At 43.4% G+C, this 24,742-nt stretch overlaps 1 protein-coding gene across 4 annotated transcripts in view; it reads left to right on the plus strand.

Annotated features, from left to right (window-relative positions):
• Positions 1–24,742, plus strand: part of hdac5 (histone deacetylase 5) — a 69,075-nt gene that overhangs the window by 34,327 nt on the left and 10,006 nt on the right. For 3 of the 4 annotated variants that reach the window (XM_085158255.1, XM_085158256.1, XM_085158254.1), the window contains 20 exons: positions 18–113; positions 2,417–2,670; positions 2,751–2,895; positions 2,996–3,101; positions 6,695–6,828; positions 9,260–9,391; positions 9,542–9,651; positions 11,334–11,450; positions 13,488–13,599; positions 13,723–13,833; positions 13,928–14,121; positions 14,211–14,329; positions 16,332–16,527; positions 20,310–20,421; positions 21,587–21,720; positions 22,952–23,072; positions 23,604–23,653; positions 23,730–23,837; positions 23,914–23,969; positions 24,057–24,144. In XM_085158255.1, coding sequence (XP_085014381.1) covers positions 18–113; positions 2,417–2,670; positions 2,751–2,895; positions 2,996–3,101; positions 6,695–6,828; positions 9,260–9,391; positions 9,542–9,651; positions 11,334–11,450; positions 13,488–13,599; positions 13,723–13,833; positions 13,928–14,121; positions 14,211–14,329; positions 16,332–16,527; positions 20,310–20,421; positions 21,587–21,720; positions 22,952–23,072; positions 23,604–23,653; positions 23,730–23,837; positions 23,914–23,969; positions 24,057–24,144 — 2,495 coding nt within the window. The remainder of the gene's footprint in view (positions 1–17; positions 114–2,416; positions 2,671–2,750; positions 2,896–2,995; positions 3,102–6,694; positions 6,829–9,259; positions 9,392–9,541; positions 9,652–11,333; positions 11,451–13,487; positions 13,600–13,722; positions 13,834–13,927; positions 14,122–14,210; positions 14,330–16,331; positions 16,528–20,309; positions 20,422–21,586; positions 21,721–22,951; positions 23,073–23,603; positions 23,654–23,729; positions 23,838–23,913; positions 23,970–24,056; positions 24,145–24,742) is intronic. The other variant, XM_085158257.1, reaches the window with a different exon arrangement.

Consider the following 24,742-nt stretch of genomic DNA (forward strand, 5'->3'; position numbering starts at 1 on the left):
CGTTCTCTTTCCTGCAGTAGTGGAGGTGAAGAGCAGCCTCCCATCAGGCATGCAGAGCCCAGTAGGAACAGCAAGCGAGCAGAGAGGAGGAGGAGGAAGTGGTGGAGAAGGTGGTGAGTAGGGAGTCCTCTAAGAGTCCTTGAAGTGGGAGGTGTGTGTCTGTGTGTGTGTGTGGTGGTACAAATTTTAAAAAATAACCAGAATGTGGGAAGTGAAGTGTCTGACGCTCACAGTGTGCCTAACGTTCCTCAGCCCAGCGAATGACATACATACCTATGGCTATGTATGTCATATGTATCATGGACAGTCGTTATCGTGATGTCACCCACCGGTTTGGGAAGTCCTGGTACGAAACGTTCAAATCAGAGTTGGTGTTTGTGGGTTTTTACAAACCCCTGTGATGAGCGAGGGGGGGTCTGACTACAACGTGCCGTTCATCAGCCAGTGTAAAGTGTAAAATCCTTCTTTAGTAATAGCAGAATAACCGAAACTGGGCTTAACATAGACTCATATTCAAAGTGTTTACAGAGGTCATTTTCACATGGACCACAAAAAGTGTGCAGGAATGAGGCAGCCAATCAGGACTGTGCTTAGCCTTTACTTTTCAAGCACAGGCCTGATTGGATAAAAAACAAAACCTTCTCCAAAGCATCCCTTCTTATTTTAGCAGGTTGTAAGCATCTGTGAGACCAGTTGTTGGACTTCAGGGGGAGAAATGGGGGGCGATGGAGGCGATCGTGGCTCAAAGAGTTGGCAGTTTGTCTTGTAACCGGAAGGTTGCCGGTTCGAGCCCCGGCTCGGACAGTCTCGGTCGTGGTGTCCTTGGGCAAGACACTTCACCTACCACCTGCTGGTGTTGGCCAGAGGGGCCGATGGCGCGATATGGCAGCCTCGCCTCTGTCAGTCTGCCCCAGGGCAGCTGTGGCTACAACTGTAGCTGCCTCCACCAGTGTGTGAATGTGAGAGTGAATGAATAGTGGTATTGTAAAGTGCTTTGAGGGCCCTGAAAAGCGCTATATAAATGCAATCCATTATTATTATTATTATTATAAATGTTGTGCCATTCCTGCCTGATAGATTTGAGCAGCTCGAGTCCTGGTTCTACTTTCTTCTAATTTTCAGTTTAATGAAGCAACTGTTCCAATAGATGCAGGCTACAGTTTAGCATTGCCTTGCTGAAATATGTAAGCACACATTTCTCTTAAACCTGTGTATAGTTTTCAGCACTGATGATTTACAGATGTGCAAGCTTCATACCTTCATACCAAGTGAGCACTGATACTGACGATCTTTCGATTGGAGGACTGAGCTTCTGTTTTTGCCAAAAATAATTTCAGATTTCTAATCATCTGAAGACAGAAAGGTTTGCCTCAGTCCATTTTAAACGAGAAGACGGTGGTGTTTAACGATCATGTTCACGTAGTGCTTCTTCTTCTTCTGTGCACAGCTTTAACCTAAGTTTGTGGGACGGTGCACTGTGTGCTGAGAACCTGAAGATCAGGGTCGTCCAAGACTGGTTTTTGGCCTCATCCTCCTTGCACATAGATTTCTCAGATTTTCATAATCTTTTGATATTACTGCTTTAGATGATAAGATATTCAAAGTTATCACAATTATACATTGAGGAATTTTTCCAAAGACCCAATCCTGTTACTGACGTGTTGCCAATAAACCAATATTAGATGCAAAATGTTGTTCCAGCTCATTTTATTAACACTTACCTTTGCAGCCTTTAGTTTCTCTTTTTTGTTGCTGCTGCCAGAATATAATATTTTTCATAAAATAAATAAAAGGTCTCAGTTTAGATTTTAAATAGTGTCCAGTGTGTAGACACTTCCAGCGTGGCTGCTGTAATGGTCATCGCACACTTTTGCTGGAAGGAAATTAAAAAAAATAATTAGGAAATGGAAAAAATGCAGTAATTCAAATCAGACTGCAGATATGCACGATCTGATATCCTCGTGTTGGTGTTGTTCCGAGATCATCATACTAAATGTTGTTCCAGGATCAACATTGCAAGTGACCAATCAGAATGTTTTGACGTCATACTTTTGCGACTTCGGGAAAAACCACCGTAAAACAAAAAATTGTACTTAAACTGCGAGAAACCGCCTTTGTCCGCCGAACAACAGACCCTGACCCAAACCCTAACCCTTTAATAAACGGTAAGCGGAATTGATATTGTCCTTGCAACATTGGAATTTCATAAATGGACGAATGGCTTGGCGCGCAAAAGAATAACGTCACAATAATGTGATTGGTCACTTGCAATGTTGGACCTGGAACAACATTTTCATGATGATCTGGGAACAACACCAACACGACGATATCAGATCATCCCTGCAGATATACAGAATCAGAAGCTCAGCTGTGCACTTGGCTAAAGTTGATGCCATGTTGTTTGTGACATTTCCAGGTGGGAGTCCAGGAGAAAGCCCAGGAGGAGGAGGAGGAGGAGGCCCGGTGGACCTGCGAACTGAGCCCAGGGTAGGGTCTGTCTCCGGGGGTGCAGTGGTGGACACAGCCATGAGAGAGCAGCAGCTCCAGCAGGAACTCATTCTCCTCAAGCAGCAGCAGGAGCTGCAGAAACAGCTGCTGTTTGCAGAATTTCAGAAAAAACACGAAGTGCTAACAAGACAACACGAAGTCCAGCTGCAGGAACACTTAAAGGTGAGCTGAAGCACCGGCTCTCTTGTCCGCTGCCTTATTCCAGGAACCGTTCAATAACCCGTGTGTGCATTTGTGTGTAGCAACAACAGGAGCTGCTGGCAGCCAAACGACAGCAGGAGCTGGAGCAGAAGAGGAAGCTGGAGCAGCAAAGACACGAAGAGCAGGAGAAACAACGGCTGGAGCAGCAGCTGCTGCTGCTGAGGAACAAGGAGAAAGGCAAAGAGAGTAGGTCATCCTGATGCTACTCGCAGACCACAGGCTGTTTGCATACAGACAGGGAAGTGGCCTGATTGCTTTGTGTGTTTGTGTGTGTGTGTTTTGGAAGGTGCCATTGCCAGCACAGAGGTCAAGCTGAAGCTGCAGGAGTTCCTTCTCAGTAAGAAGGAGCCTGGTTCTGGCGGACTAAACCATTCCTTCTCCCCAAAGTGCTGGTGAGGACCCAAACTGTTTCAGAGTGTGTGTGTGTAGAAATGGGAAAGTGTTTCCCACTGATGGTTTGATCTTCTGCACCAGTCTCATATAACATCCACTTAACACACTTCGCTATGAAAACAAAACAGAAATAAAACAAAGCAGGACCTGAGAGATATCGAGGAAGCACTCTTCACTTTCCAAGCTGAGGAGAGTGTGAGGCTGCTGTTTTACCCGCGAAATCATGAACTTGTGTTTTCGTTGTCTGGATGTAGAGAAATAAGGACTAAAACACACACGGTTTTACACAGTTATACCTCGTTACCATGGTTACATGTAGTATTTGAGGGCACATGATGCAATTTGGTGAGCAGCTCTATCTCGTTAACCTCTTAAGCCCCAAGCCTAACTGATCTCCTGCCTTTTGCCCCCGTATCAGGGGGCAAAAGGCAGGAGATCAGTTAGGCTTGGGGCTTAAGAGGTTAAATTGACAGTATGCAGTTAATGTACTAGAGTCATGTCTTAGGTCACTGGATAGCAACATAATCACTGTGACACAGCGGGATGTGCATGGTGCAGTGATGCACATGCAAATCCTCTGTGCTATGGCTCAGCAATAGCAATAGTAAGCAATGTTTATCTATGTGGCACTTTTCCAGACACGAGTCACCAAGTGTTTTATGGAAAACGCTGTGAATAATGCAAACAGTGAGAAAGAAACATGAGGAATAACTTGAGAATACTGCTCGGATAATTAAAGAACGTGGACGTTAGTTAGAGAAGGTACAAAGACAACAACGTACACGGCAAAGAAGAAACTGGACTGGTGCAAAACACGTTACTGAAACATCCGAGGACACTGCTCTGTCTTCGGCTGACTTTAACGAGGTCACAGCAGAGCTCACAGGTGCAGCCGTCCACAGGCCGGACTCATTGTTCCAACAACAATGTGACACTGTTAGAGTTGAGTGAGCAAGCTCAAGGGTGAAGATGACGAATTTAGGACACCATGCAAGGGAGCGTGTGATGCTCTGGAGGAGGAAACATTCAGACTGGATCCTGAATGCAACAGAGAGACGTTGAGGGTCAAGCTGGGCATCGATTTCCATTTCTAATCGATTTGATTTGAATCAATTTTGACTGACAGTCAGAAATACAGTGGAACCCCGACTTACGAAACTAATTGGTTCCCGAGGGTCATAAGTTTCGTAAGTCGAAGCACTCATCGCGCCTTTTCAGTGAACGATAGGCTACAGGCTAATTGCTAACTGCAACAACAATATGTCGTTCAAGTGGAACAGCGAAGCGCAAGTACGAAAGCCAAGGGGGTTGTCACATGATTCGGAAGGCATTCTGGGCATTGTAGGCATTCTGGGCTCAGCCAATCAGAGCCAGCGGATTTCGTTACGTGGGCATTTTGCCGTAACACGGGCAGAAATATTGCCGTTAAGTGCCTTGGTAACTTGAATTTTTTGTTAAATGGGGTATTCGTAAGTCGGGGTTCCACTGTATTATATTTCTGATCATTTATCAGCACTGACACTTGTGAGATTTCATCAGAGGTTTAAGCATCACAGCAGACGCCTTTGTGTCAAAGTAACTGAGGATAAAACAGAAAAAACATGAAGGAGATTTTCCTGGCCTGGCTTTTTATAGCAGGTGACCTTAAAAATATTCTGCATTAGATCAAAAACTGAAGAAAACCATAAATCGACATATGAGCATTATCTGATGCTGCTGAAGTGAAGCAGAGCAAAGTTACAGAGGTTTCATTAGAGACGCAGCAAAGCAATTTGGAATTTGGCATCATTTAAAAAAAAAACAGCAGAAATCAGGCTTACTTGTCGGAGGTCATTTGAGTACAGCGCTGTACAAAACGGTAATAAGCAAGCTAATAATGCAGAAAACAGAGATTTGAGATGGGAAACTGTTCTTGAAGTACACCGAGAGAGAGAGGAAGTGCAGGAAGTGGGATTTTATCGTGGTGGAAGCAAAACAGCAAAAGTAAGAGGGAATCCATGATGATGTTTATCAAACGTGAAGCAAAGTTTGGATCTTTTGCTGCTGGTTCAGTGGATTTTGGTTGGAGAGCGACAAAACCTGCAGCATCAGAATCTGTGAGCTGTCGGCTCTCAGGCCCGGCGGCGTGTCCGTGTACACGTCGTCGGTTCGTCGGGTGAACGATCCGCGCTTTGTGTTTACATCTTTGTGTGGAATCCGTGTACCTGCTCTCATTTGTTGTTGTAGCTGTTTAGCGGTTGTTGAAGTAGTTTTGTGAGCTTCAAGCTGAGATTCTGGCATTTCTGGCAAAATGCATTTTTATTTAAAAATCGATTCAGGATTTACTTTATTTTATTGAAGCTAAAATCGATTTGAATCTGGAAAATAAATGTTTGAACCCAGCCCTAGTTGACGGGACTCTTATGTAGACTAGCAGGAGCATTTCTGAATTTGAGTCATGTACTTTCCCCCTTTTTATTTTAGTAAATGTTTCCCACTTTGTTGAACTGGCCTCTCGAGTGTTTTAGTGCTGTTTATCTAAATAAAAGTTCCCGCCTGTATTAAAACTCCAGTAGTTTCGAGTGCTTCAAAATAAAGTTTGGTTGTGTTATCTTAATGAGGCACTGTCTATGACAGCTATTAAAGCAGGGCTCCCCAATCCCAGTCCACGAGGGCCGGTGTCCCTGCAGGTTTTAGGTGTGTCTTTGATCCATCACAGCTGATTTAGGATAAATGACCTTCTCAACATGTCTTGAAGTTCTCCAGAGGCCTGGTAATGAACTAATCATGTGATTCAGGTGTGTTGACCCAGGGTGAGCTCTAAAACCTGCAGGGACACCGGCCCTCGTGGACTGGGATTGGGGACCCCTGTATTCAAGTTTCATTATCGCCTGTTCTAACAGAAGCATCACATGTTCAGTTTTCCTACAGCAGAACGGACCAACGATTGTCCAGTTTTGATCCTCCTATAGAAAACGTCGATCCCAAAACTGCTCGCTTTGTGTTTTCAGTGAGCTGAGCTCTTTTTCCTTTTCTACTATTAATAACAGCCACAAACCCATCGTTCTGTGTTGTATGTTTTCTCAGTCTGATGTGTGGATAATCACCTGACTCATGTTAAAAAAATATTGCTCCAACACCTCAGACACATCTCCATAACACACGCTAACATACCAGACACCTACGCCTGAATGACAAAAAGCTGTCACTTCCCATGAACGTAATGAGTTCCCAGTCTGAAAAGGGCCGCAGACAACACGATGCCACGTCCTGTTAGAATCAGCAGGGCCAGAAGCAACCGGCAATGTTCACTGATCTACAACAACAACAGAAAAAGGTCAGGTTTCAGTGTCATAAGCTTTTACTCAGACCTGTCCTGCAGCAGCTATAACACAGGAGGAAATTAAAGGAAGAAGCACAGAGAGAATGTTTCCACACTGACAATCAAAGGAAATAACGCAGCATTCTAGGAAGTGTAGGAAATGACTAAATGACGTACAAGTCCCTCGAGAACCTGGGCAGAAAATGACATTCAGCGCTCGGTCTCATGGTACGATAAAAGGGTTTTCCCAGGCCGCTAATCTGCCGTCTGTTTGGGTGTTTGTGTCTGCAGGGGAGCCCAGCACACCTCCCTGGAGCAGAGCTCGCCTCCGCAGAGCAACACACCGGGGACTCCTCCTTCCTATAAACTGCCCCCTCTCCTGGGGAACTATGAGGGCAAAGACGACTTCCCACTCCGCAAGACGGGTACGAGTGTGTGTGTGTGTGTGTGTTTGCACGTACACAATTCATAAGGTATGCAAAGGTGGTGCAGTATTCTCATATGCTTATTTACTTGTCAAATAAGTGTTGCAGACTAATTGTCTTACCTGGACCTGGAACAAAAGTGTGTAGATACTCAGCAATGCAACGGACAATTCCAACCTACCAGACAAATCTCATATATATTAAAGGTGTTTAGGTGGATCCACACATGACAACAGGTGGAGTCCCGATGGCCGAGCAGTTAGTTAGAGCCCTAGTGGACTCGCTGATGGAGAAAGTTTAAAACACATGTAACAATGTAGCTGTGATATGCTACATGCAAAGCAGCTGTGGGCACGTCTCAGGTTCATTTTACTCAGCAGCATCAATGGAGGTGAAGAAAACCTCATTTTACCTATGAAGGGGCGTCAAACAATGACACAGTCGTCTGCACAGTCCGAGTCTGTGTCTAACAGGGACCGGCCGTCCGCCATAAAGCGATAAGCGACAAGCCCACAAACTGAAGCTCGGTCACAGTCAGAGCACAGCAGCTGACAATTTACAGTTGCTAACTCGTACACAGGGAGCTGTGTTTAAGCTGCTTGAGCCTGCACGCAGATGCTGGACATCTGGAAGGGAGTTTGCAGCCCACCTCCACCCCAGCTCTTTCTTTCATGCTATTTCTGAATTGTCCTATCTGTCGTCATCTGTCCTGTGGTGGGATCTTGTTGTTGCTCTCCCCGCCTAAGGCTTTTCATGTGTGCACATGGAAAGTGGAGGTTCTCAAATAGATGCCGCCAAATATAAATGGCTGCAGATGGAAACATCGTTTTCTTTTGACTGTTGTGGTCTCAGCTGAAGTAGCAGTTACCGGATAACATGTTTGCCTCTGTAGTTAAATTGTTTAAATGCTCAGCGTACAAAGGTCTCCCACAACACTCCAAGACAGACAAGAGCGCAGCAGCTGGGCTACGTGAAGCTCACATGGATGTGTGGCAGGACCTCCGTACTGCATCTGCACCACCCGGCTCACGACTGCAAAGACTGTAGTTGTCACTCGTGCACAGCACATAGGTCTGAGTTACTTTTTTAAAGCTACTTTAAAGCTTTACTTTATATAGTAGGAGGCGCTGTGATGGATCTTTATACATACATATATATATATATATATATATATATATATATGTATATATTTATATATACACACACATATATATATATGTATATATTTATATATTTATATATTTATATATACACACACATATATATATGTATATATTTATATATATATATATATTTATATATATGTATATATAAATATATATATATATATATAAATATATACATATATATATATGTGTGTGTATATATAAATATATATATATATATATATATATATATATATATTTATATATATATATATATGTATCATATACATGTCCATACACCGAGCTTCTAATGCTCCTACACTGAATTATAATCATAGTCTGTATCATAGCCAACACCAGGGTGAAGCAGCTTCGGCGTAGGGTTAGCATGAGGTTGTATTTTCATTCTCTTTCATGCATCATGGCTTCACAGTTTGTCTCTTACAGCGTTTCTGTTTCAGTTATGCCATGTAGATGTGCACGTACCCTAACCTCTCAGCAACCTGCTGGATTTTAAGAGGTTCAAATTTGTGTTAGATGGAAAATTGACTACAATTGCAGATAGAAGCATCCATGCCGTGATGTTTTCAGCTCTAAAGGGTTCCTCCTTTTAGCCAGTCATCCAAATATAGAGGCAGGAACACTTTGTAGATGTGCATGACACGGGTGCTCTTCAGTGGCACTTGTGTAAATCACATAGACCAGATTAAACTCACTCTTTGTAAATATACTCCAGTGTGTCCCGGGATACTGTGTCCAGGTTCTGCTGCCTGGCTCACAATAATGACAAATGGGTTTTATCATAACAAATGCCAGGCTGCGCTGTCATTGGCTGCCCTGATGCCACCGGGTAAGCAGTGACATGTCACCCTCTGGATCCAGATACTGTTTATGCCACTGAAAACTTCATGTTTTCCCTTCTACTGTTTATTATCCTCACCTTGACCCATACACCAAAAATAGCTTAAAATCCACTGTGGCTGCTCGTTTAGCAAACGACCCAGCCAAATTGTAATGTAGGATTAGCAGACTTCTCAGTCTGCCCTGATAGAATCTTGTTGGCAAGTCACCAGGTGACTTAAAATATCACCGAAGCCCTCTGCCAAAACAAACCACTGCATGTTACCAGTGACCTATAATGAAAAAGAAACGAGACCGCTCAGCAGCCGACAAAATAACTGTTCTTCTTTCACCTGCACAGCGTAGTATTTACAGGAAATGGTCTGCGTTACACTGATGTCGGCGAGCTGAACAGTTTTATCTCCCCTCTCTCTTTACTCGTCCAGTCTCTGAGCCTAACCTGAAGGTGCGTTCACGCTTGAAGCAAAAGGTGGCAGAGAGGCGGAGCTCCCCTCTCCTCCGCAGGAAGGACGGAACGGTCATCAGCACCTTCAAGAAGAGAGCCATAGAGATATCAGGTGAGCAGAGACGCTTACGTTTTCATTCTGAGAAGATGTGCAAAATGAAAATAAGCTCTCAGGTGCAGAGTGTTTAGTATAGCTGCTTAAATCAGACATTTAAAATGAATTTGCTGCTGATTTATTCCTGTGTCTGTGTCTCTCCACCAGTTTCCTCTCTCTGTAACAGTGCTCCGGGGTCAGGTCCCAGCAGTCCCAACAGTTCCAATACAGCTATTGCCAACGGCAATACTGGATCAGTCCCCAACATACAGACTGAGGTACACGTGCACACACACATAGGCTGGCTTCATTTTCATTTCTTCAAACTCGACACGAAGCTCGAGTTTGCCCCCTGCAGTTCAGTGTGGAGCACTGAATCAAAAAAGACGATATGGGGGAAACTGTAACAGGCGACATGTAAGCAGCTGTGTGGAAGTGATGATGAGCAGCAAAAGGCAGCATTTAATTTAATTTAGTTGTGCATACTTTGATGCTGTTTGGGTCACAGCCAAAGTATAAATCATTTTAGCACTGCAATGTTGGAAAAGAAAATATCCTCGAATTTTTATTGTTTGTTAAATGTCAAAGATAAAATTGCTCACTGTGACGCAGAAATAGGGCTGCAAAAATACTAACTATAAATATCTAACTGTACCTTTAGTGGTTCAGAGTCACTGGAGGGAAACTCTCTAAAGTACTCCCTGCACCCTGGAGGGGGGATTTTATTTGTACCCTGGTGGTTTGTGCTTACAGAAACAAATCTTGAACCTCTAATTACAGTTTCACAATAGCATAACAGAAAACCCAGAATCGTTTTGCTGTGAGGCATCTGCACCACCCCTACAAGATCAAACTTCTGTAATGTCTACAGTTATTTTTGGAGAAAATAAAGCAAAACCTACAAATCTAAATGTAAAATTATAATTTGAGTATTGATTCTCGATACTGGAGAATAAAATCAAGAAGAATTTGAAGTATGTAGCGTTTACTACTCGTGAATGAGGTACAGTGATTAGTGTTAAAGGGTTTCAGTGGAATTATACACTTTTCCTGTGCCCTTATTTTTAGGAATGTAGAGTGTGTGATGCAAATTACACAGGTCCCATAATGGAACCCTGTGGTACACCGCCAGATGTGCCATATCTGCAATAGGTTTTGCTGCTTTGTTGATAAGAAAGAAACTATACTAAGATGATATCCAGAGTTCACCTAACAGACAAACCGTAGTTGTAGCCTCAGCAGAGTTGGTTGGTTTTGATTGGTTATTTCAGTATATGACTTTAAAGACACATGAACATTTTTTTATGTTTTCGTTGTAAGTCTTTATGAAGATAATATGACAAAGCAGTTAAATAATCATGTTTCGGATTACTCATTTACACTCTGCTCGATGCCACTTGAATTAACTGGTTGTTGTGTTTGGCTACACAAGTACACAGAACGCCCTCTGGTGGTCAAACTATCCAACATCAGTGCTCATAACATGGTTTCCTGTCTCTTTACCTTTTGAGTTTTCATTTGTTGGGCATTATAAACACTGATACTGAGATATCAGTCGGGCTCTAGTTAGAGATTAAAGACAAGCATGGCCAAAGACAGAGTGATTTCATTTTTTCATTTTATTCCAGAGGCATATTTCTAAGGGTGGTGTTGAATATGGATAATATACTGGGCACAACTGTATCAAATGCATGTTAAAGCAGGCTGTATGGAGTAATTCTTAAAGGCCTTCGAGGCTGACAAGACTCCTCTGTTTATTTAAGTTGAGCGAGTGTGGAACAAATGCCATGGAAGTTTCCTGTTTTCGTGCTTTTCCAAGAAACCTCCAGGAAATGGTCTTCTCCTGTAACAAGAAGAAGAAGCAGTTAATTATATTTTGCCCCAGTATGTGCTAAATTGAACAAACGGAGTTCTCCCTGTGCAGGACACTAAAACTGCTTGCTTGTTTGTTTTTCTGCAGCTGAGGTCTCTCCATCAGACGCTGGGGGCTGATGGGACATTGAGTCCTCTGAGTCTCTACACCTCACCCTCCCTGCCGAATATCTCGCTGGGCCTCCCTGCCAACACACACATCACGGTGAGTCACTGCGGTGCATGCACCCATCGACACAAGAACACACAAACACACCCCCACACCGATGGACTCGCCACACACACTGTTACACAGTAACCTGTAGTTCTATAAGTATCTGCATATCCTGTTTTTTCTGAGCTTGGTTCTGGTCGAGGTTTCTTCCTGTTAAAAGGAAGTTCTTCCTTCCCACTGTCACCAAATGCTCAGTCATAGACAGTTGTGGGATTGGTGTGATTGCTGGGGTTGCTTACCTCTGCAGGTTCTTTACTTAACAATATAAAGTACCTTGTGCCAGCTGTTGTTAAATGGAGCTGTATGAATGAATTGGGAAAAGGCTTACTGAGGGTGTCAATCAGTCATTTGCCAGTGACTTCTTTCCAACTGGCCTCCTTGTGGTGAGCGTAGAAGTCGCCTCCTTGTTGCTTTGCTTCTTAAACCCAGGAGTTTCGTCTAGCTGACGTGCACTTTTGTTACAAAGCAGTCAGTCTTACTCACTTAAACTAAGTGATCCACGAAGCAGTGGCTCTTCTTTTTCTATATGTGTGTAGTTTTCCACACAGAAGTAAACCAAACGAGGCCTTTTTATTTCCATGACTGTTCATTTTGGTGAGAGATCACTTCTAGCTTGCATGTGTAAGCGAGTGCTATCCTTAAAATGTGTGATTTGGTTAAAAGCTCTTTCTCCAGTGGGATTTTTATGTCTGCACGTTTCTACACGAACCCAGTGGAAAGATATCCATAGGCTGCTTCTTATGGAATACATGGAAACAATAAAGAGTCCTATTCTTGTGTTGCAGTGTAAAGCTAGTTATTCCTGCATTTTCATAAAGGTAAAATATGGTAAGACAACCAAACACGTGTTTAGACGTCTTTGGTCTTGGCTTTGGATCCATTTTCATGATGAGTTTTGGTTTCTCCGTTTACTCCGAGCTCTGTTTGCACCACTGTAGGAAATCTGTACCATAAGAAGGAATCCAGCACTTCATAGATTTGTTGTTCTGAGTTCTGTGTTAACCCTTTAAAACCGATTGGAGCAGCACGTTCTGTTTTGCGTAACTATTTTTAAATCCCGGTAGCTCTGCAACCACGTGAGCTAGCGCAATAATTTTTTTTGCATATGAAACCGGAGGAGTTGTAGTTACATCTTATGCCATCAGCTTGTCCTCGGTCACAGTTTCCTTCCACATATAGCTTTGCAAAAACTGCATAAAAAGCACTTGCAGCAACAAAAACATAATATTCCAGAAACATGCTTTGCCGATCCGATCAGCTGTTCATAACACTTCCTACGTTGGATTAGACGTCAGCGCGAACTTTCACATGTCCCGCATGACCTGCCCGAAACCGGAAGTGACGTCATTTTCGCGGAAATGTAGTTTTTTACCATCAGGGCCTCAATGAGCCTATACTGGTGTTTTTAAAAGTTATCTTTGACTTTATGACTTTCTGTGTCGTTTCTGGGATGCTTAGGACTCATATTGCACTGCTGGAAATAGTTTATTTTGATGCATATGCTGCTTTTTTGCAAATTTGCACTATAATATTTTCGTTTTTCCTGCAGTGTATAAAAATTGGTGTGTTTAAAAAATAAAACTATGAAGGCACTCAAAATAAATTTTGTGCAACTTTTTTGTATTTACAGTTTTGAGGGATAAGCCTCTTAAATTTCTCTAACTAGAAATATATGTAAAAAAAACAAAAATGATTTTCAATGTTTTTGTAGTTTATTGCACTTTTTTGCAATTTATGTAATTACTATGCACTTAATGCAGACATATTATTAAAATCTGGGCTGTAATGGTTGTATTGATGTATAGCAACTTGAAATGCTCCCAAAAATGGCTCCACAGCATGTAAACATATAATATAAGCTCTGGCGGACTTGGTTCTATGGTAGGTCTTAAAGGGTTAAATAAACAGTTCCTGTTCAAGGAGACGGTTTAAGCAAAAAGCTGAGCAGCTGAAAAACTGCCACGCTATTATATGAGGTGCCTGTCAATTTGTGTCTGTGTGGTAACTATGGTAATACTCCCTCTAAAGCCCTCCCAGAAGCTGTCTGCCCAGCAAGAGGCAGAGCGTCAAGCCATCCAGTCGCTGCGGGGGGGTGGAGCTCTAACAGGAAAGTTTCTCTCCACGTCCTCCCTTCCAGCAGGTGAGCTGGACCGCTGCTCATATCAGAGTTTAGTGAGTCATTGTGCACTAATCATAAAAGTGCATCATGACTGTAGTTGGTTTAAAATGAATTCTTTAGTTATGATTTAATATGTCTTTGCAGGTGTGGGACATGATGTGGAGACTCCGCCCCCCAGCTCTCATTCAGCCCATTCCTCGTTACTGCAACACGTACTACTGCTGGAGCAGGCTAGGCAACAGACTGCTATGCTAGGTGGTGCAGACACAATCGCGCACGCAGCACATACACAAAAATTCACGACAGCGCCTAACTCATCACCTTTTTCTGTGACCCTTGACCTGTCCAGTGCCCATGTACAGCCAATCGCCGCTGGTTACGGCAGAGAGAGGTGTGTCGGGTGGCATGCGGGCCGTCAACAAGCTGCCTCGCCACCGGCCGCTGGCTCGTACGCAGAGCGCACCTTTGCCCCAGTCCCCCCAGGCCCTGCAGCAACTGGTGGTTCAACAGCAGCACCATCACTTCCTGGAGAAGCATTACAAGGTAGACACAATTACACACACACACACACAGATGAGCACATGTGCAGATTCTCACATAATCTTTGTGTGTTTGTGTGTGTGTGCGTGTAGATGCTGTCAAAGGGGACAGATTTACCCAGGCCACCACCCACTCACCCAGAGGAAACAGAGGAGGAGCTTACAGAGACCAATGACATGCAGGAGGAGGATGAAGGGGTGGGCCTTCACAGGTGTGCCAGTATTTCTGTGTTTGTGTGTCTCTGTGTGACACACAGTGCTTAACACATTTATTAGCCCCACCTGATTTGTGTTCAGTAATGGTTCCTCCAGCAGTATGTGGAAGCTGTTTAATGCTAAATAGAAATATTGTTTTTATCTGTGAATTTTCAAATTTGTTGCTTCACAAAGAAGCTGAAAAGCTGTTATTTGTTTTTAATTCAGATTACAAATACGATTCCTGAATATAAAAAGTGAATGTTCTGTTCTCAGAGATGTCCACTCCGTTAGCTCAAATATGAGAATAAAAACATGAATTCAGTTTGTTAATATTTAGGCTTCGTTATTAGGCTGGTTAATAACAATATAAATATATATATATATATTAGGGCTGCACGATTAATCGTTAGAAAATCGCGATCTCGATTCATACTTATGTGCGATCTCATTTCCAAATGACAACAATTAAAAAAAAAATTTAAAAAAAGACGACGATTGTACCGCATTTTGATCCGGGACGTAATCTGCATGAAAACAAGCGCTCACTCTTCCTGCTCAACAAATGACAAGGGCGGAGCCTTATACCACGTGATACAGAAGCTGGCTGCTAAAATTGGCAGGAAAAAACAACGGAGAGCACGTCAGGGATGACGAGGAAGTGACAGGAGAACATCCGTCCCGGTCAACCACCCAAACATCAATAACGGGAACCTTATACAGCGCTTCTCTATACACGTCGAACTCCCGCAGGCACAAAGAAATTACGGAGGCTATTACTTATCACCTGACCAAAGATATGGCTCCATCAACACTGTGCAAAACGAGGGATTTAGGAAAACGATCAACACGCTAGACAAACGCTACACAGTGCCGTCCCGCAACTATTTTTCTATTGTTGCACTACCTGCTCTATACACGCAGCGTCGAGCAACGGTGGAGACGCAATTTCAAGCAGTACAACATTTTGCGGCAACGACAAAATGTGAGACATTTGTTGTTTTTATGTTTATTTATTGTTTTTGTGTTCAGTCTCAACTGTTACGAAGTTGATGTGCAGTTAATAAGTGCAATAAATATTTATACTGGAAAAGAAAATCGTGAGAGAATCGTGATCTCAATTCTAAGCAGAAAAATCGTGATTCTATGTGATTTTATGCAAAATCGTGCAGCCCTAATATATATGTATATATTATTATATATCTGTAGAAATGAAGAGTGTGGCTGCTCCTATTTTTACATTTTTACTGATCTTGTTGGCTGACGTAGTCACAGCTGAGATGGTTGTTAGCGGAACAAGCTTATAATGGATGGTTCAAACTGTGAACCCAAGTGCTTTGGTGCTAAACACATGCAGGTCACGTTACAGAGAGTCAAGTTTACAGTGTGCAGTGTTTTTGGTTTATAGTCAGATTTCTGTACAAACGTTGGGAGTGAAAACTGCAGAGAGCTCTTCATCATCACAATTAAGCTTTTAGGAATTTTCTAAGACTTGCATAACAACATAAAGTGTGTCGCTCCTATTATTGATGTAGACATTTGACTGCCTAATCATCCCATCAGTCAGCTGTCAGAGTTCAGGTTTGTAAGGTGGAAATGTTTGAACTGAAACAGCCCTGACCTCAGTCTTAAGACCCAAACGGATCTTGTTCAGTTTCCTTTGGTTTTGCTCTTGAATCAAAACGTTTTTCCTGGAAGGAAACGCTGTAAAACATGAGCTTGTTATGTTTGTCACATTTCAACAACAATAGATGACTCATTCTCTCACCAGGTCCCACTTGTGTCCAGCCTGCTAATTTGTGCTGCTCTTGGTAGATCATGCCGACATCATTATTGAAATGAACCGGCTGTGCCTGTTCTCATAGCTTTACACTCTCGTTGGTGTGTTGTTCAGTTGCAGGTTGTCGATCAGTTGCCCTGCTTTGTAAATCTGACCCAGAAGCTAGTTTTCGTAAAGAGCATGTGTATCTGGCTCCTGGACACACCTTTTCCCTCTGTTCTGTCCTCTCATCCAATCAGGCTTCAGAAGGAGGGGTCTGATGATAGCACGCCTTCATCTGAGCGTCTCGGCGTGCACGTGAAGGGTGAGGAGGAGTGCGGAAGCGTGCATATCAAAGGGGAGAGCACCGAGAGTGAGCTGGAAGAAGAGGAAGAGGATGAAGATATCATTCAGTTGAGGGAGGGCGACGAAGAGGAGCGAGGGAGTTACAGTCAGGTTTGTGTGTGAATACAGTGCAGCTTTGCATCATTGATAATCAGCTCGGTTCATGTAAATGGGTGTGGTCAGCTAGTGAGTGCATGGTGTCCAACAGGAGCTCCTTCAGAGCCCACGGTCTGTCTTAAAACTCAGGACTTGTTGGTTCCATAGCGTCATCCCACAGAGGGATGAGTCACACAAATGCATCACTGACCGCCTTCCTGCTGTTGTGTATCTCGCTGTGTTTGCTCTGTTGCAGCGGTTGCTTTGCGTTAGTGATCTGACTCATCCCAGCTAATGGTCGGCCTCTTACTTCAGTCTAAAGCTGAGGTGGCTTCAGGTGTTTTTCACCCACGCACAACTGTTTTCACACATAGCAATCCTGAGCTGCAGTACATTTACGTATCACTTCAGAGTATTCCTTTTGGGCTGAGCTCATTGCGTAACGTGTCTCATCTGCTTTCAGGAAAAAGAACACACATTGAATCCACAATTTGACAAACGCGTGTTTTTCTCGTCTTAGACGAGGCAAAGTGTACTTGAAGAGCCAACTTATACAATGTGATGCTCAGACCACTTGGCAGTGTGCAGGGTGGTGACGTCTAACTGTGTGAGCACCACACTGTTCAAGGACTCTGACTGAACGTAAGGATCACTTTGCTCAAAGTGGATCAGTGATGCTAACTACAAGAATTCTTTCCTATTTAGTTTGCCATCTGGTATTCTAAATATGTCGTTCCACAATCAGACTCTGATGCCAACATTTGGTATCAACAGTTGAATTGGCCAAAAACAGAAGGATGAGCTGAGCAACACCAAAAGACCACGGAGACTACACATGGCAGATAAAGGTGATAATCACAGTTGAGCTGTTTCCCTGGTAAACAAAAGCCCTACATGACATTGAGTGAAGTTGAGAACATTTAAATCTACAATTAGTGAATGTAAGTAGAGTTTAACCTCAAAGTGAGTGGCTGCAGTGACGAGCACAAACAGCCAGATTAGAACAGCCTTACAAATGTGAAACATGATAAGAGCATGAACAAGGACAAGAAAGCATCAATATTCATATATCTGATCGCCTCTCCAACATAGTAGAGATGGCATTAAGGACTAGGGATGGGTATCGTTTAGGTTTTATCCGATACCGGTGCCAAACCAGTACTTTTGAAATGGTGCCGGTGCTTAAAGAATAGAGAACACCAACTTTGTCCAAAAACCTCTCATGTTCAGCTGTTTTCCACTTTTTCTTTGGTCATTTTAGCCTTTTTGTCCAGGGTGAAGGGAGTATCTGCCATCAAACAAGAAGACAGCCGCATGTAGCTATGATGGTGTTTGCCAGTTCACCTTACATGCATTAATGTAATAACGTGGTTAGCCTACTCAACGTAAATTACACACGAACAACATGAAGCTACTCACGCAGAGAAGAACGGCTGCTGCTGCATCATCATCCTCATCATTTCTGCTACACTGGCAGGGCTAGGGGCCACTTCGGGTTCTTGGGGGATGTTGCTAACTCCGGGTCCGATAACAGGCACTACACCCGCAGTAGATGTGCTCGGTGCTCGGTCTTGCAGCAAGCTATCAAATATGGTGAATTTCTCGGCTTTTAAAAAAACGCTATGCGTCGCCAGGTGTTTCATCAGATTTGAGGTGTTACCTCCTTTGACAGTATCACAGTATCACCTTAAAGCACTTGTTGCAGCTGCTGAGTTTGCATATTTTGCTGTGAAGTACAGCCAGACTTTTGACCGCTTCGCCTTGGGCATTTTTAATCTGTAGCTCTGCTCTAAAAGAACGTACGTACCTGGACCCGCCTACTATCCTCGGAAACGTAAAGTGATTGGCTAGAATCTAAAGTGTATCACAGCTCAGGAAAAAAAAGCACCGAAATGTGCGCTGCTTTTCGGTCTGGTTACTACAGTTTATGTCAGATACCGGTACCCATCCCTATTAAGGACTTACCTTTCATATCTAAGAAGTAAAGCCTCAACAGAAATACTTTAAGCCTGCCTTTTATCAAACGGCCAACAGAGGGCGACTTCACCAGCTCTGAAGAAGTGCCGATGTTTTTTTTGTAAACACTTCTGCCATGAGTTTATGGTCACAGTCATTCAGTTTAGGTCTTATTGAATACATTATCATAGATATATTGATTGATTGACAAGTGACTGTTGTATTTCTCGGTTTAACTGTCAGATCCGGCGCTCATCATAGCCTCACTTTTAATGTTTCTTAGACCAGTGGCTGGTGCCACAGAGGCTGTGTCCATATAAAGGCACAGACACTACTGCACCACTCTTCTTTATTGATTATGTGACTGCAGGTGCAAACTGTACTTTCAATCAGATGCTGCAAAACTGATAAGATAGCGCTTCACAGTTCAGCCTTGCAACGGTCCAACAGAAGCACCTCTTAAAGCAAAACATGGAGAGGTCTTGAATGGTTACAGAAGGAGAACTCTCAGTTTTTGGTTTGGCTTCTCAATGTTTAAAGGTTTCTGATATACTCAGTTGTGGTACACTGCTCTTGTTACTGTGGAGGGAGTGTGTATAAAAATAGCTGTAATTCCTAAATGGTTAATGCAAGATTTATGGTCAGCCTCTTGAATTAAAGCTGAAGTTTCCACTTCAATCACATCTTGATTGCTTCATTTCATTGATTTAGTACAGAGGCAACATTTCTGTAGGAGAATTGTGCTGCTGTCTAAATACTTTACCCGACCGTAAAGGTTCGTGTGTGATGTGCGTGCTAGCGGTCGTTGAGTTTAAGTGCATTTAACCTGCACACTTCACTGTGTTTTTCAGTCATCTTTTCCTCTCCAGCCCCATGACAAACCTCTGACCCGTCACTGTCGGTGGTACTTACTGAGAGGAGGGTTAAAGTGGATGCTGTGATTGTGGAGAAACAGCTTTATTTATTTATTTATGTTTGCACCGGTACTCGATGAGTCATCAGAAGAAGAAGAAGAAATCAGATGCTTAACCAAAACAAAACAAGATGGCATTTGAATATGAACAACTTCACTGCTTTCATACAGTGTATACAGTAATATGCAAAATCAGAGGGAGGATGCTTCCTGGGAGACTGCATGATGAGATCAGGGCTCTGCAGGGGTTCACATGCTCTGCTGCAGGACCTGTTGTTGCTCTCAGTGCTTCAAGTATCAGGTTGGATGTTTGGGGCACGTTGTTGAACAGTGGAAGAAAGACAAAAGCCTTTAAAGCTGACCCAGCCTCAAGATAATGATGCACAGACACACACACTTGTTGATGCCGCAGTGACATCACCAGCTGATGACTCAACCACTGGACTCACCGCTGTGTGTGTATGTGTGTCCTGTATGTCTGTATATCTTCGAGTGTGTGTCTTTTAGTGTCCACCCACGCGTGATGAGTCACCCAGATCGCAGCAGGGAGCACAGCAACACTCCCTATATATAGACACCACAGAGTGTGTGTGTGTGCGAGGGGAGTGCTTACACAAACCTGAAATCTCACACACACACCATGAGGGGGTGGTGATCAGTTAGATTTCAGGACAGTCAGTCCAAATGTCATGAAAACGGAACACGATTTTTGTGAATGATACAATATTTTGAATAGTGATTTCAGTGTGTGTGTGTGTGTGTGTGTGTGAGTGTGCGTTGGCAGAGACAGAGAGACAGGACTGGTTTTAAGTGTGCTCTCCTCTTAAACTCCTCCATCGCTGCAGTGAATGAGCTGATCTCTGATTCATCCTCCTGCAGTGAATCATTACTTTCTGTCTCTTCTCTCCCTCCATCCCTGTCCCATCAGGCCTTGCAGCAGCTGGGCGTGTTCCAGTCCTCGTTGCCCCACAGACCCCTGGGTAGAGCGCAGTCCTCTCCTGCAGCTGCCGTTAATCCCATCAAACACCTCTTCACTACCGGTCAGTTTTCTGTGTTTGCGCTTCTCATGTGGTTGTGCGTGCGCGCATCTGGTTTCCCATTGGATAACGATGTGATGGTGTCAAGTCTGCCTACTGGAGGCCTCCATACTTGTTGCCTAGCAACAGGGAGCTGACTCTGTCGGTTGACGGTTCAGATGAACGGCGCATGAGCCCATCACTCGTACCTTGTTTTATATTTGATTGTTTTCCAGTGAGAGCTCTTCCTGTTTTTATGTTGCATTGATGTGCAGGTCAGGGTGTTGCTCTGAATCCACAGGACAACAGCTCCGTGTGACACTTCCTTGCATGAGTACTGTAAACTAAACTGTTACACAGAGGAGTCTGAGCACTTCACGTTTTAATCGCCTCACCTAGAATTACTTCAGCTCACACTGTGCAGCTGGCACACTTACAAAGTTTATTCAGACCGTGAGCTGCGTTCTTGGCATTTTCAAAGCCAGAGAGAGGGAGCGTCACAGCAATGACCTGTTCTGCTCCAAGTTTGAATCATAGTTCACAAGTAATCCTTATTCATCTCACACCGTGTCTGTTATTAAACAGATTTGTTCTGGTATTAAATTAGCTTTTAACTCTTTGGTACCAAATAAAGACTCAAACCGTGAGTTTTGTGCTGTTGTTTTCCTAGTCCAGTTCTTTTATGTAGAAAAGGATTCACTTTAACATGAGCTTAGCCTGAGATGGGGTCTGACCAGGATGATCTGACAGATCTGACAGATGTGGCTTTGTAAAAATGTTGAGCAAGCTTGAAAGCAGAGGCTCCAGAGAGCATGCTCATGTTAATCCTGATAATGAAAGCTGGTGATTAAGGTGACCCGTCTCTCTTTGACAGTTATTGCAGAGTAAACGTGTGGCTGTAAACTCCGAAATCTTAACTCTTCATCGATTTTGTTCTTATTGTGTTGCTGTGACCAGTTCTCTGCCTCATTTCACGCTTAAAGTGGATCTTTTGTTTTCCACTTCATAACAGACCAACCAGTGTTGAATTCCAGTTTACGAATATAAAAACAGACTTGGTAGTTGCTCCTGACATCTTGTGGTGATCATTGGGTACTACAGCTGCTGTTGACCCGGTGTCCATACCACTGAAGCACAGGCTTTTATTGCATTGCAATATCTGTGTGTATCTTTTCCTCTCCCTCTCCAGGGCTTGTATATGACAGTCTGATGCTGAAACATCAGTGTGTGTGTGGGAACGCTCACATCCACCCAGAGCATGCTGGGAGAGTTCAGAGCATCTGGTCCAGACTGCAGGAGACGGGCCTGCTGGGCCGCTGTGAGGTACACACACATTCTTACGTTTCAGATAAGGCCTTCACACTGACGGCAGAGCCTGCAATGATTCGTTCAATTCAGTTTATTGATCTATACACTGTGTAAAAGTAGAGCTGGGCGATAGAACGATAACGATATGTATTGCAAAATAACTTTTTCTCGATAGAAAAATTAAACTATTGCGATAGACCTCACCGCTCTTGTCCTCTTAAAAAACAAACAAACAGCCAATTCAAATTAAGTAGCGCAGAGCCGAACCAATCACAGCCGCAGCGTCACGTCACGTGACTTGTTACGTGCAGCACAAGTGCCAAGCCGCACATGTGTATTTGTTTGGGAAGCAGCCAACCGCCGTGCCGCCCGGGTAATGGAGGAAATGAGTGCGCCGACTAGAGAAAAATCAACCGAGAGCGTGAGCGAAGGTTACCGAAGAGAAAACAGATGATGGTTCCAATGCCGGAGAGACTGTCGAACGGAAGAGCCACAGAAGTCCCGTAGTGATATATTTCAGACTTGAAATATTTCGGCTATTTCAAGTCTGACAAAAACAGAGTAGCGCGCACTGTAATTGTGCCGAAAGCAAGTCTGGAAATACAATAAAGCGGTGCATGCTCAGTCTCTGACTGGAAGCGCTAATTCATCATTCAGCTTTTGTCGACTAAAGTAACAGTTGAAACTGTTTGAAAAGCTCAGCTATACAACAAGGAGAGATCGAGAATTTCCTTTTAGTTCTCAGTTTATTTGATATTGACAAAAGTTAGTCAGTTTTGTTCTTCTGTAAAACAAACTAAGATTTATTTTTAGAATTAATATTTTGTTTTTAAGTGGAATTGACAATTTAGTCTGTTTTGTTTTGTTCTGTTTTGAAACTTAAACACTTTAGCGGCTGCCTTTTGTGTAGTTTGCAATATTTGCCTTTATTTATCTGAAAAAGTCTCATGTTCCTTAAGTACATCTACCCTGTTGAACTTATTATGGGAAATAAATATTTAAAAACAAGCTGCTGATTATTTCACATTTTACTTGTGAGCAACGGCACATTTAAATCTTACAAATATAGTTATTTGGCTTATATCGTGATATATATCGTTATCGCCTGAAATGAAAAAACATATCGTGATATGAAAAAATCTTATATCGCCCAGCTCTATGTAAAAGCAAGTACAGCACACCTGTCATTTCCTGCAAAGTTGATTTTGATGTATGCAAACATTACTGTCTGTCTGTGTGTGAGCAGAGGATTCGTGGGCGTAAAGCATCTCTGGATGAGATCCAGTCCGTCCATTCAGAGTTCCACACCCTGCTGTATGGAACCAGTCCGCTCAATCGGCACAAACTGGACCACAAGAAGCTGCTCGGTACCCGTCTGTCTGTCTGACTGTCTGTCTACACTTTCTATACACTGAAGCTTGACTAAAGTAAATCTGTAAATTATAAATTATAGAGAAAAATGCAGCCCTGGCTTAACTTTTGCTGTACGAGTTTTATCGCTTCTTTAAATGTTCCTGTTTAATTTTTAGAAATGAAGTAATACATCAATCAGACACCCAGATCAATTATCCTCGCAGTAACTCCACAGAGGGAAATAAGATGTCACAGCATCCTTACTGTAAATAAGCTCAGGACCCAGCAGTGTGTCCACTGTAACTGAATACTTTACCCAGAAACATCAAAGGTTGATAACATTCAGATGTCGTGATGATTGAGTGTTCTGACAACCCAGTGATGGCCCTTCCATCCTGTGTTTGGCTGTTGCCTGTGTGGCAGTCTGTTTAGTTGGTGTCGTACCCACTTTCCTGTTTGTCTGTTATTATTATTTCCACTTGTGATAAATGTATCGAGCACTTCATGTAAATATGTGCCGTAACCTCAACTCTCGCTCGTTCCAGGTCCGATTAGCCAGAAGATGTACGCTGTTCTTCCCTGTGGAGGAATCGGGGTGAGATTCTCTCTTTGTAGCCGGTCTGCCTGTGTTAGTGTTAGCGCTGCTCTGAACTGTGTGCTGCCCCCTGCAGGTGGACAGCGACACAGTGTGGAATGAGATGCACTCATCGGCTGCAGTGCGCATGGCGGTGGGCTCGGTCATCGAGCTGGCCTTCAGAGTGGCTGCAGGGGAGTTAAAAGTAAGGCTTTCACCGATGCTTGTGAGTGTGAGCTCATGCTGTGTGCGTCCCCCTCACTCTGTGCTTGTTTCTCTAGAACGGCTTCGCAGTTGTTCGTCCTCCGGGGCACCATGCTGAGGAGTCCACGGCTATGTCAGTACACCTGTCACACAATTCTGACTACATTTCTCTCACTACATCTGCAGCTTGACTAATATGTTTTTTAATGTGTTTGCACAGGGGCTTTTGTTTCTTCAATTCAGTCGCCATTACTGCCAAGCTGCTGCAGCAGAAACTTGGAGTGGGCAAGATCCTCATTGTGGACTGGGTGAGAGGGCAGACACACACACAGTCATGTTTTCATATTTTTGTTGGGACATTTAATCGACATAATGCTTTCCCTAGCCTAACCATCAAAAATGAATGCCTGTCAGTAGGGCTGCCACGATTATGTCGACTATCAAAATAGTCGACGCATCGTTTGAAGCTTTGTAAGATCACAAAAGACGCAGGAATAAGTAGTAGGATTTAAGAGTGTAATAACGGACTGAAACAGAAGATGGCAGCACTGCATGTACAAGGATGCCAGCTGCCGTTAAACCCCGAAGAAGAAGAAGAAGCTGTGTCCCAGAATTCATAGCGCAGCCCAGCTCAGTTTCCAACAATGGCGGCAGCTAGTTAGTTTTAATATTACTGTTATTATTCTTTCTGGGTCACAAAATAACGTTTAACATATTTTCAGGCGAGAATGTAGCTGTGTAAACCTCAAATATCTGCTCAGTTTATCAAGACACCACATATTTTCAAAAGCGCTCCGACGTTTTCGGAGACGTCTGTTACCCACTAGCTCGATAGCAGCCGGGGGCTAGGCTCACTAGAGCCGTGAGAACACCGGACTCCCGGCAAATCGTTTTCAAACCCAGCGC

The sequence above is a fragment of the Neolamprologus multifasciatus genome, chromosome 4 (assembly GCF_963576455.1).
Source record: "Neolamprologus multifasciatus chromosome 4, fNeoMul1.2, whole genome shotgun sequence".
NCBI lineage: Eukaryota > Metazoa > Chordata > Actinopteri > Cichliformes > Cichlidae > Neolamprologus > Neolamprologus multifasciatus.